This window comes from Phascolarctos cinereus, unplaced genomic scaffold (genome assembly GCF_003287225.1).
Source record: "Phascolarctos cinereus isolate Bilbo 61053 unplaced genomic scaffold, phaCin_HiC Scaffold_4;HRSCAF=312, whole genome shotgun sequence".
Taxonomy (NCBI): Eukaryota; Metazoa; Chordata; class Mammalia; order Diprotodontia; family Phascolarctidae; genus Phascolarctos; species Phascolarctos cinereus.
The window spans coordinates 127576684-127590707 of NW_027555847.1; the positions used below are offsets into that span (position 1 = coordinate 127576684).

A 14024-nucleotide genomic window follows, 5' to 3' on the forward strand; every position below is an offset into this window, starting at 1 on the left:
CATGACGAATTTAGTGTGGACACCCAATAAGCATAACCTACTCTAGCTCAGAACCCCTGAGCTAAATAGATCCACTATCCTCAGCCTCCCTGGTTGTTGGGATTATAGCCATGTGCCACCATGCCTGGATTGTTTTTTTTCAAAGGCTTTCTAAAAACTGACAATCATTAAATGCTGTGGGGTCTTATATTCTCTAATATCTCTCAGTTGGCCATACAATTATAATAATCTGGTCCACTGCAGAAAATCACCTTCAAAAAGCCTGCCCGGTAGGGGGTAATCAGAAGTAAACACTTTTGAGGAGGGACAGGGTGAAAGGAGAGAATAGAATAAATGGAAGGTGGGATAGGATGAAGGGAAATATAGTTAGTTTTTTATAACATGGCTATCATGGAATTGTTTTGCATGACTACACAGGTATAACCTGTATCGAGTTGCTTGCCCTCTCAATGACGGTGGTTGGACAGGGAGGGAGGGAGAGAATTTGGAACCCAAAGTTTTAAAAACAAATGTTAAAAACTGTTTCTACATGCAACTGGGAAATAAGATATACAGGCAATGGGGTATAGAAATCTATCCTGCCCTACAGGAAAATATAAGGGGAAGGGGACAAGAGAAGGGGAGTGATAGAAGGGAGGGCAGATTAGGGGAAGGGGTATGCAGAATGCACACTCTCTTGCGGTGGGGGGAGGGGAGAGATGGGGAGAAAATTTGGAACTCAAGATCTGCCTGGAGCCAGAGCCAAGATGGAGGAGTAGAGGGAGCATTCTAGCCAAACTCTTCCAACATTCCTTGCAAACAACTTTAAATCACGTGTCAAATTGAATTCTGGAGCAACATAGCCAACAAAAGGTTGGGGTAAGGCATTTTTCTAGCCCAAAACAACTTAAGAGGTTGGAAGGAGAGATTTGGGTGGAAGCTGGTCTGGAGCACATGAAACAGCCACTCCAGCTGTGGGCATTGGAGGCTACAGCAGTGGCAACAGTTTCAGAAGCTTTCGCCACCCAGGAAAGGTAGGGGGACTGGATAATTGGCCAGAAAGAGATTACAGGGCAGGACCCATGTGTTGGCACTGGGCACAGGACTAGGTGTGCTTGGCAACTCCATTTCCCATACCCAGTTCTAGGTCACAGTTCCATGGCAGAGAGGAGCACTTGTGGTTGCTCACAAGGGAGCAAGGGCCCCGGTCACAAGTCTAGGGAAAAAGAAGAGCACTAATGCTTGTGGTAGCAAGGAAGCAGGGGCCCTTCCTGGCTAAGGACCAGAATGCAGACCATGAGGGCAATGACCACAATTCTCCCAGGATCACACCATCATGAAGCACTGAAAACTTACAGATCTTAAGCACTAGCTGTGAAAACATCAGGGTAAAAAAAGCTTGGGACAGTGACACTATCTCCCATGCTGAGATGAACAGAGCTCAACTTTAACATAAAATTCAAAGTCAAGAAATCAGCTAGATAAATGAGCCAACAACAAAAAGGACATTTCCATTAAAAGCTACTATAGTGACAGAGAAAGCTCAAGACACAAACTCAGAAGGAGACAAAGACATGAAAATATCTATAAAGAAAGCCTCAGATAAAAATGAAGATTTGACACAACCCAATAAGAATTCCTAGAATAGATTAAAAAAAGAGCAAAAGTGGTTTTTAATATCAAGTAAGAGCAATAGTGGAAAACTGGGAAAAGAAATGAGAGCAATGCATGAAAATTATGAAAAAAGAATTAAGTCTGGGAAAAGAGGCACCAAAAATACTGAAGAAAATAACTCCTTAAAAATCAGAATTGGCCAAATGGAAAAAAGAGGCACAAAACCTCACTGAAGAAAATAATTCCTTAAAAATTAAAATTGGTCCATTCTTATGGACTAGAAAGCATAGGAATAAATGGAGCTTTCCTTAAAATGATAAGTAGTATCTAACTAAAACCATCAGCAAGCATTATCTGTAAAGCTAGAAGCCTTATTAAGATCAGGGTGAAACAAAGATGTTCATTATCACCACTATTATTCAATATTGTATAGAAATGCCAGCTATAGCAATAAGACAAGAAAAAGAAATTGAAGGAATTAGAATAGGCAACAAACTATCACTTTTTGCAGATGATATGATGGTATACTTAAAGAATTCCAGAGATTCAACTAAAAAAAACTAATTGAAACAATTAACAACATTAGCAAAATTGCAGGATATAAAATAAGGCCACACAAATCATCAGCATTTTTACATATGACCAACAAAGTCCAGCAGGAAGAGATAGAAAGAGAAATTCCATTTAAAACAACTGCAGACAATACAAAATACTTGAGAGTCTACCCATCAAGACAAACCTAGGAACTATATAAACACAATTACCAAACACTTTTCTTTTCTTTTTTTTAAGGGTATTTTTTTTCTTTTTTTTTTGGCTAGGCAATGGGGTTAAGTGACTTGCCCAGGGTCACACAGCTAGTAAGTGTTATGTGTCTGAGGGTGGATTTGAACTCAGGTCCTCCTGATTCCAAGGCCAGTGCTCTATCCATTGCGCCACCTAGCTGCCCCTACCAAATACTTTTCACACAAATAAAGACATATCTAAACAACTGGAGAAATATTAATTGCTCATGGGTAAGCTGAGTCAACATAATTAAAATAACAATTCTAGTTATATTAATTTATTTATGCAGTGCCATACCAAACTACCAAAAATTATTTTATAGAACTAGAAAAAATCATAACAAAATTCATCAGGGAGAACAAAAGATCAATAATATCAAGGGAAAGAATGAAAAAAAAAAGTGAAGGAAGGTGGCCTCGGAGTTCCAGTTCTCAAACTGTATAACAAAGCAGTATTCATCAAAACAATCTGGCATTGGCTAAGAAATAGAATGGAGGGTCAGGGGAATAGATTAGGTACACAATATACAGAAATAAATGACCACAGTAATCTGGTGTTTGATAACCCCAAAGAGCCAAGCTTTTGGAGCAAGAATTCACTATTTGACAATATCTTCTGGGAAAACTGGAAAGCAGTCTGGCAGAAATTCAGCACAGTAATAAAGGTCAAAATGAGTACATGATTTAGTCATAAAGAGTGATGTCATAGGGAGCATGGAAAAATACCTATCAGATCTATGGATAAAGGAGGATTTTATGATCAAAAAGAGAAAGGATCATGGGAAATAAAAAGGATAATTTTGATTACATGAAATTAAAAAAAGGTTTTTATACAAACAAAACCAATGTAGCCAAAATGAGAACGAAAGTAGGAAAATGGGAAAAGATTTTGACAGCAAGTTTCTATGATAAAGGCCTCATTTCTCAAATATGTAAGGAATTCAGCCAATTTAAAAAAAATAAGAGTCATTCATCAATTGATAAACTAGCAAAGGATATGAATAGGCAGTTTTCAGAAGAAGAAATCAAAGCTATCAATAGTCATATAAAAAATGCTCTAACTTATTAATAATTAAAGAAATGCAAATTAAAACAATTTTAAGGTTTAATTAGATTGGCTAAAATAACAGAAAAGAAAATGAGAAATGCTGGAGGGGATGTGAGAAAATAGGGACGTTAATACACTGCTGGTGGAGTTATGAACTGGTCCAACCATCCTGGAAAACAATTTGGAACTATACCCAAAGGGATATAAAGCTGTACATATCCTTTGACCCCACAATTACACTACCAAGTTTGTATCCCAAAGGGATCAAAGGAAAAGGGAAAGGACCTATCTGTACAAAAATATTTATAGCAGCTCTTTCTGTGTAAATTAAGGGGATGGTGTCATAAAATTAGGCTTGACAGTCTTGGGACTATCAGGCTGGTCTTCCCTTCAGGGAGTGGTTTAGTTGTTCAGTTGTGTCTGACTATTCGTGGACTATGGGATGCCAGGCCCCTTTATCTTCTACTACCTCCAGAAGATTGTCCAAGTTCTTGTTCATTGTTTCCATGACACAATCTATCCATCTCATCCTCTGCTGTCCCCTTTTCCTTTTGCCTTCAATTTTTCTCAACATCGAGGTCTTTTTCAATGAGTCCCATCTTCTCATTATGTCATCAAAGTATTTAAGCTTCAGCTTCAGAATTTGACCTTCCAGTGAACAGCCAGAATTGATTTCTTTGAGTACTGACTGATAAGATCTCCTTACTACCCAAGGGACTCTCAAAAGTCTTCTCCAGCACCACAATTTGAAAGCATCAATTTTACAGAGCTCAGATTTCCTTGTAGTCCAACTCTCACAGCCATACACAGCTTTGACTCTATGGACCTTTGTTAGCAAGATGTTTCTGCTTTTTAGTATGCTGTCCAGATTTGCCATAGCTTTCCTTCCAAGGAGCAAGTGGCTTTTAATTTCATGGCTGCAGTTACGGTCTGTGGTGATCTTTGAGCCCAAGAATATAAAAACTGACACTTCTTCCATTTCTTCTCCCTCTATTTGCCAGGAAGTGATGGGACCAGTTGTCATGATCTTAAGCTTCAAGTCAGTTTTTATACTCTCCTCTTTCACCCTCATCAGGAGGCTTCTTAACATCCTTCAGGGAGGCTACAAGCCTCATGGAAAATACTCATGGAAAAGTAGTGACAATAATATTTTTCTAAGATTAAGTATAACTCTGAGCCCAAAAATAATATTTTGTCAACTACCAGTTTGTTTTTCTTGTGGATAAACAACCCCCCCCAAATAATATTTTGATAACCACCCCAAGTCCCCTAGATGCCCTGACCTCTGATGTACAAATCAGCTCCAAAGAGGCCACCCAAAACCATAGTATAAGAACTCCACCCTGGAGCCTTAGCCTCCTGCTGAATGGACATGTCTCTCTGCTCCCCAATGCTGCACTGCACTTACCTCAATTATGTTCTATATTAATGTATATGTCTGAGTTGTATATTGGGTCCCATTTTCTCTCTCCCAACCCCCTTTTCCCTGATGCTTACAATAAATCTTTGCATTGAACTGATTCCTATTGTTTTACATATTATTTTCAGCATTTGAACTCACTAAGGGACTGTCTTCCCTGATATCTCTGGCTGGTTGATGGACCTCTCCTTAGACATAAAATGGGTACCCAACAAGGACTTGTTGATAACCTGTTGACAGCTGCACTTACACTGGGGGAGCAAGGCAATGTGTGTCAAGTCATAAATAGCAAAGATCAACAGAAGAACCCTATGTCCTCCCAGAAGGGACTCCCTTATACCAGGGAACTGTTACAAAACAGATGCCCATCAGTTGGGGAATGGCTAAACAATATGGAATATATTGTGGTATAAGACATGATGAGAGAAATGGGTTCAGAAAAATCTAGGAACACCTACATGAATTGATACAGAATGAAGCGTACAGAACCAGGAGAACATTGTGCACAGTAACAGCAATATGGTAATGATGATCAACTGTGAAAGACGTTGCTACTCTGATTAAGACGGTGACCCATAACAATGTCAAAGGACTCATGATGAAAAATGCAATCCATTTCCAAAGAGAGAACTGATGAACTCTGAGTGCAAATTGAAACATACTTTTTTTGCTTCATTTTTCTTGCAACATGGCTAATATGGAAATATATTATGTATATCTTCATGTGTATAATGGGTACCATATTGCTTGCCTTCTCAATGGGTGGGAAAGGGGCTGAGGGGAGAGAGAGAATTTGGAACTTAAAATTTTTAAATCAATGTTAAAAAAAATCCTGCTTATTCCTTTTTCATGTTTTCACTGAGTATACCCTCAGTGCATGAATAGATTACTTTCATAAAGGTTTTATAGATAAAATAAAGAAGGCTCCCTTCCCTATACACTTTTATGGTAAAATTCATGGGATCGCCTTACCCCAATTATTTTTTTTATCTGAGGAATGCATTTACGAACACCTTTCATACTAAACAATATGTAGGTCAAAGAACAAATCTTAAAATCAGTAAACAAGAGAAGAGAAAATGGTCATAATGAGACAATATGCCAAAACATGCAGAATGCAGCCAAAGCAATTCTTATGGAAAAATCTGTATCTGCAAACCCATTCATTAACAAAAAAGAGAACGGACCAATGAAGGAAAGAGCCTACCTAGGCATGCAACAATAAGAACAGAAGAACAGAAGAACAACAAAGCAAAAGCTCCAAATAAACTTTAAGAAACAGAAATTCTGGAAACCAAGGAGTCCCTTTTCCCTCGTCCTATCGCTGATCACACCTTGCCAAACTCTGACCGTGCCACTTTCTTTCTTCTTCCCATATTGCTGAACAGAGCTGGAGAAAGTCATGAAAGAGTGTTGAGTATTTAACAACAATCCACTACAAAGTTTGTGTTACACAACCTCAACTGGGCCTCCATTGCACAAGGCAAAATTTTCATACTTCCCTACTCAATTCACTTTCCTGCTCACCACAGCAGCTATGCCAAACCTTTTCACCCCTCTTCAAGTGTCCCATGGCACCTTCCTTCCTTCCTCAACTGAGGACCTTGCCTCATACTTCACTGAAGAAAGCGGTCATATATCAAGAGCTCTCACATCTTTCTTCCTCCTTATCTCAAATCACTTAGATGTCATTCCCCACTAACTTCTCCTTCACCCCTGACTCACATGGAGAAGTTGGCTTTCTGTTTGCCAAGGCAAACCCCTCTACCTATATAAGGGATCCCACTTCATCCTGTCTTCCCTGGCAGATTGCCCCTTCCATCATCCCCACTCTCACTTCCGTTTTCAATTTCTCCCTTTCTAGTAGATGCTTCCCTGCAGCCTACAAACACGCCCATTTCTCCGCCATCCTCAAAAAACCCTCACTCAATCCATGAATCCCCATAAGCTATTCTCCTTCCTTTTATGGCTAAACTCCTTGAAAAGACCACATGTATCAGGTGCCTCCATTTCCTTTTCTGTCATTCTCTTCTTAACTCTCTGTAGTCTGAGTTCTGACCTCATCATTCAACTGACACTGCTCTCTGGAAAGTCCTGTTGTAGTGGTGGGGGCCTAAAGTCTGCAGCACTCTGCCTACAGATACTCCAGAGGCCCCTTAAGTCTATGGCACTCTGAGTTTTGTAAAAAGTAAAGCAAGGGGTTAGATGGTGGGGCTCAAACTGTTCAGTATTCTGAGTGCAGACATGCTAAGAGAGGCCCAAGAAATTCTAGTCAGGAACAATCAGGTCCCAATCACAATATCTAAGAGGGTGCATGTGGTGGGGGTGGTACTGGTGGACAGCGTGGAGTCTAGCTATTGCATAAAGACCTAAAACAAGAATTGAGGCTGGACTTCTAAGTAAGCAAGAGAAGATACCATATACTGTGAAAAAATACTGAGTCAAGAGAAACCCATGAAGTAAAAACCCAGAAGAACATAACTCCAGAAGAACTATAAGCAAAGTAGCAGGGAAAATGGTTTGGCCACAAGGGCTATAAAAATAGCTGTAAGAAATGAAGAAAGAGATAAGAAATGAAATTATAATTAAAATAAGAGCTCTGAAAGAAATAATTGGAAGAACTAATAGCTTGAAACAGAAGGAAAATTTCACTCACATAATGGACTCTCTAAACAACAGAGGGGAGCAAAAAAGAATTTAATGATCCTTTAGAGAGAACTAGAAATATTATGACAAAGTAAAAAGATTTAAAAAAAATAAAAGGAAATGCAAAGTATCTACTGTTTTAACAACTGACCTGGAAAATAGGTCAAGGAAAGAAAATTTAAGAATCGTCAAAGTTGGGGTAGAGACAAGATGGTGGATAAAATTGAACATTTCTACCTGAGCTCTCCCAACCCAACCCTCTAAACAACTTTTTCCAAATGCCTCAAATTGGGGCAGCTAGGTGGCACAGTGGAGAGAACTCTGGCCTTGGAGTCAGGAAGACCTGAGTTCAAATCCAACCTCAGACACTTGACACTTACTAGCTGAGTGACCATAGGCAAGTCACTTAACCCCAACTGCCTTACCAAAAAGAAAAAAAAAAGCCTCAAATAAAATTCTGAGTGGGATAAAAAAAAAAGTCAAAGTATCTCGTTTTCTCAGTCCAGGGCAGCTTAGGAAGGCCTAAGAGATGTCTCTGTGTGAACAATGGGATGGAAGCTAGCCAGGAGTGCCTGGAAGAAGTACCAGCTGTGGGACCTGAAGGCTGTGGCAGCAGAAGCAGCAGTGCTGGCAACAAGAGAGGTAAGGAGACTAAACTGCTGGTCAGAAAGATATTACAGAGGACCCCTATTGAGTTTAAATTAGATTAGACCCCAGTTGAGATTAGATTACAAAAATTTTGTACAGGATTTACAAAGTTAGTATAACTTCCTCCAGATCTGTTCAGGAGTACATGAATAGGAGCAGAGAAGCCAGAGGGTAGGAGTAATGCCATTAGAACCAGAAAGACAACATGCCCACAGTATAAGAAAATGTACCTCCCTTCCTACCTTATTACAGAGGTGGGGTGCTAGGGGTGTAGAATGTTGTATATTCTGTTGGGGTGGTTAATATGTTGATTAGTCTAGTGAAATGTATTGTCTTTTTTAAAAAAAATTTTAAACAAGGGAATGTTTATTGAATATAAGAGGGTATGAGGTCATTTTGTTGATATCCTTTGAGACCAGCCTTTCCATTGTGCTTAATGAAGTCTGAGTAGGATGGGATGAGATTTGGGAACCCCACAGGCTAGATAAGGATACCTGACCTTTAGAGAGAATCACTATTAGTGGAACCAAGAGAGCGGAGTAAAAGCAGTAATTTGCTTGAGCTCTCCACCAAACCCCTCCAAATACCTGCAAAAAATGGCTCTAAACAAATTCTAAAGTATCAGAACCCACAAAAAGGCAGAGTGAAACAAATTTCCAGCCCACGATAACCTGGATGGTTGATTGGAAAGGTATATCATGCCAGGTATATCCTTTCAGGCAGGGAGAGGAACGCAGTTGGGTGTAGGCGCGCAGGCAAAACAGGTTTTAGTGAATCTGGAGCAGCTTGTAAAGGATTGAATCACAGGCAGCTGTGGCGGTTTCCAGACTTCTCAACCCACAAATGCCAAAGACAACTTAGAAGGTCAGTAGGAAAAGTCTGTGATTGTGGTCAGAGAGAAGCTCAGTCCCAGCACCAGTCCCTGTGCATGGCCCTGGGGCAGTAGCTGCTTCCAGAACTTCAGGCCCACAGACTGAGGGGGAATGGAGTAGCTGATCAGAGGGAGATTGCAGGGATCTCTTTGCTGGTGCAGGATTCTCTTGCTTTGCCTGTGCTTGGATATGGGTTACAGTTCTGGGTGGCAGTCCTGGGGTGAGGAGGAACACTGGCATGGTGGAGCTTGTAGTGGTGGTGAAGAGAAAATCCTGCTCACAGTTCCAAGGCAGAAAATAGTGCTTGAGGTCACTCATAAACCAGAGCACAGGCCAGGAAAGGAGTAAACACCTTGCCCCTTATCATACCACCTTGGAAGAACTGAAAATTTACAGGTCCTCTCAAAACAGCTGCACAAAACTCCCTGAAGCTTGGGTCAGTACATTCTCCACACTGGAAGCAGACCCCTACTTTAACAAAGAGTTTATAACTCAAGTAATTGGCTGGGTTCATGAGCAAACATAGTAAAAAGAGTCAGACCACAGAATTTTTCTTTGGTGACAAAGAAGATCAAAACATACAGCCAGAAGAAGACAACAAAGTCAAAGCTCCTACATCCAAAGCCTCCAAGAAAAATATGAATTGGTCCCAGGCCAGGGAAGAGCTCAAAAAAGCTTTTAAGAAGCAAGTAAGAGAAGTAGAGGAAAAACTGGGAAGAGAAATGAAAGTGATGCAAGAAAATCATGAAAAACAAGTCAACAGCTTGCTAAAGGAGACCCAAAAAGTACTGAAGAAAATAACACCTTAAAAATAGCCTAGCCCAAATGTCAAAAGAGGTCCAGAAAGCCAATGAGGAGAAGAATGCCCTAAAAAAAAAATTGGCCAAATGGAAAAGGAAGTACAAAAGCTTACTGAAGAAAATACTTCCTTAAAAATTAGAATGGAGTAATTGGAAGCTAGTGACTTTATGAGAAATCAAGACACTGTAAAACAAATCCAAAAGAATGAAAGAATAGAAAACAATGTGAAATATCACATTGGAAAAACAACTGACCTGGAAAATAGATCCAGGAGAGAGAATTTAAAAATCATTGGACTATCTGAAAGACATGATCAAAAAAAGAGGCTACAGATCATCTTTCAAGAAATTATCAAGGAAAACTGCCCTGATATATTAGAACCAGAGGGCAAAATAGAAATTGAAAGAATCCACCAATCACCTCCTGAAAGAGATCCCCAAAGGAAAACTCCTAGGAATATTGTAGCCAAATTCTAGAGTTCCCAGGTCAAGGAGAAAATATTGCAAGCAGCCAGAAAGAAACAATTCAAGTATTGTGGAAACACAATCAGGATAACACAAGATTTAACAGCTTCTACATTAAGGGACCAGAGGGCTTGGAATATAATATTCCAGAGGTCAAAAGAGAGATAGGATTACAACCAAGAATCACCTACCCAGCAAAACTGAGTATAACTCTTCAGGGGAAAAAAATAGATATTCAATGAAATAAGGGACTTTCAAGCATTCTTGATGAAAAGACCAGAGCTGAATAGAAAATCTGACTTTCAAATACAAGACTCAAGAGAAACACGAAGAGGTAAACAGGAAAGAGAAATCATAAGGGACTTATTAACGTTGAACTGTTTATATTCCTGCATGGAAAGATGATATTTGTAACTCATGAGACCTTTGTCAGTATTAGGGTAGTTGAAGGGAAAAAATTATATGTATGTACATATATATATATACACACACACACAAACACACATACACACACACTATATATACACATACATATATACATACATACATACATACATACATACATACATACATAAATAGAGGGCACAGAGTGAGTTGAAGATGAAGGGGTGATATCTGGAGAATAAAATTAAAGAGGTGCGAGAGGACTATACTGGGAGAAGGAGAAAGGCAGAGGTAGAATGGGGTAAATTATCTCACATAAAACAGACAAGGTGTTTACTCCTTTCCTGGCCTGTGCTCTGGTCTATGAGTGACCTCAAGCACTATTTTCTGCCTTGGAACTGTGAGGAGGATTTTCTCTCTATCACCACTACAAGCTCCACCATGCCAGTGTTCCTCCTCACCTCAGGACCACCACCCAGAACTGTAACCCAGATCCAAGTACAGGCAAAGCAAGAGAATCCTGCACTAGCAAAGAGATCCCTGTAATCCCCCTCTGATCAACTATTCCATTCCCCCTCAGTCTGTGGGCCTGAAGCTCTGGAAGCAGCTGCCGCCCCAGGGCCATGTACAGGGTCTGGGACTGGGACCGTGCTTCTCTCTCACCATAATCACAGACTTTTCCTACTGACCTTCTAAACTGTCTTTGGCATTTGAGGGTTGAGAAGTCTGGAAGTTCTTCCAAGTTACAGTGGAGGGGAAATGGGGAAAGGTGAGAAGGAATAAGTGAATCTCATTCTCATTGGATTTGGCTTAAGGAAGGAATAATATACACACTCAATTAGGTATGGAAATCTATCTTACCCTATAGGAAAATGGGGGGGAAGGGGACAAGAGAGCAGGTGGATGATAGAAGGGAGGGCAGATTGGGGGAGGGGGTAATCAGGAGCGAACACTTCTAAGGAGGGACAGGGTCAGAAGAAAGAATAGAATAAATGGAGGGCAGGATAGGATTAAGGGAAATATGCTTACTTTTTCACAACATGACTACTATGGAAGTGTTTTGCATGACTACACATGTATAACCTGTATTGAGTTGCTTACCTTCTCAATGAGGGTGGGTGGGAAGGGAGGAAGGAAGAAAATTTGGAACCTAAAGTTTTAAAAACACATGTTAAAAAAAATTGTTTCTACATGCAACTGGGAAATAAGATATACAGGCAATGGGGTATAGAAATCTATCCTGCCCTACAGGAAAACTGAAGGGGAAGGGGGGGCAGATAGAAGGGAGGGCAGATTAGGGGAAGGGGCATTCTTGGGGTGAGGTGAGGGACAATATGGGGAGAAAATTTGGAACTCAAAATCTTGTAGAAGTGAATGTTGAAAACTAAAAATAAATAAATTGATAAAAATAAAAAATAAAAATAAAGAGAGAATCACTAAGAGAACCATTAATCATATTGTTAGCCTCACTTACCACCTTGGCCCAGTCAACTATGATTGTAAGATCTTTTAATAAATTTGGCTTCAGATATGTACATTCTGTGTCTGAGACATCTTAAATTTCTCTGGTATTGTCAATGACTTAATACAAAATTGTCCAGTTAGTAAGCATTTGTTGATAAATTGCAGCGAAAATGGACAGGAGAATCATATCACTCCTTCTACCTCCAGTAGGTCCCTAAACCCTTGGACTAGGATACATGGATAAAACACTCAAATGCTCTTGGCTGTCAACTTTGCTTTCCTAGAATTTATTATGAAAAATGTTTCTGTGCCTGACTTTATATAGTGTAACAGCTGTTATTACAACTTTTTTTTTGGGGGGGTACAGAAGACCTGTGATTTCATGTGTATAGGAAACTTCCTCTCTCAGTACAGACTGACGTCTGTTTGGTAATCAGAGTGTCTTGGAAATTAGTCAAACCTTAAAGAATTACTTAGGGCTGCTGAAAGATTAAGTGATTTATCCAGGGTCATTATTTTCTTGAAAATGGTTCAGGCAACAGTGTGATGGAGTAGAAGGGGCATTGGATCTGGAGCCAGGAAATCCTGGTGCTAATCTCAGCTTTACAATGTAATCCTAGCATGACTACGGACAAGGCCCTTTCCCTGTGCAAGCCATGGTCTTCTCATTTGCAAAATAAGGGAAATGTTCATCTTTAAGGCCCCTTGCAGCTCTAAAACCTGTGATGCCATAAGTATTCACATACCAACAGTCCCTTCTTATGTGATCCTTACCTATCACTTCCAGTGGCATGTGTCCCTCAGCTTGAATAGTGTTTGAAATGTGATCTGAGAGGTTTGGATGCAGTTTTGCTGTCTTAGAGATGAAGAAAGGCACAGTCGTATGGCCATACTGGTTCAAAGTCAGACGTAACATGGGGATTGTTGTTGACTCTACATCCATTTTAAAGACTTCGATAATGAATATGATAGAAAGCAGAGGAGCAATTGATTGTGCTACCATCATCTTCCAGTTGCGCCAAGTGAATAACACTTTCTTAATAAACATAGCATAGAATTTCTGCCACTGAAGCTTGAACTACAAGACAGAGGAAAGATTAGGAATTACAATGGTTATAGATCTAAGTAGGTAAAACAACTCCAAATCATGTGCAATTTATGGCTCAACAGCAGCTGAGTGATAGAAAGACAACACTTGATATATGAAGGATGACCTTGAACAATAAGCTTCAGCAAAGTAAACAGATATGTCACAACACAAGCATTCTGTTCATTCTGGCACAAGGTATTTCATAAAATGACAGTTCTTATTTATATAGTGCTTTAAAGGTTTGCCAAAAAAAAAGTTTGTAAAGCACTTTACAATTTACTTCAGTGAACATCACAATACTTCTGTAGGGTAGGTGGGGGTAGCTGTTATTATTCCCATTTTATAGATGGGAAAATTGAGGCTCAGAGGCTGTGACTTACTCAAGGTCATACAACTTTTCAATCAGTCACTAAATAAACTTTACTAAGCTATGTACCAGGCACAGTGCTGGGGATGCAAATAAAAGCAAAAGATGGTCTCTGCTCTCAAGGACTATCTAATGGTGGTGACAACATGCAACTATGTCCTAAGTAAGCAATATACAGGATAAATTGGACAGAGGGCTGAAAGAGACCTTAGATCTGTGGCCTCCTTACCAAGGATTTCTTCTGCTTCGTCCTAGAATAGGCACTGTTCAACCTCTTTTTCATTAAAAAAAAATAGGCTGAACTTACCAACTGAAATCTTCTCACTAGAAAAATAATCTCCAAAGAGATAAAAGAGAGAAATATGACTCTTCCTATACTATCTGTCTCCATTGCTCACAAATCAGATTAATCTTCCTTATAAGATGCATCACAGTCTTTCCA

At 39.7% G+C, this 14024-nt stretch overlaps 1 protein-coding gene across 1 annotated transcript in view; it reads right to left on the reverse strand.

Annotated features, from left to right (window-relative positions):
- Positions 1-14024, reverse strand: part of LOC110221854 (phospholipid-transporting ATPase ABCA3-like) — a 227551-nt gene that overhangs the window by 27005 nt on the left and 186522 nt on the right. The window contains 1 exon segment of the mRNA XM_078151701.1: positions 12900-13197. Within this exon segment, the coding sequence (XP_078007827.1) occupies positions 12900-13197 (298 nt within the window).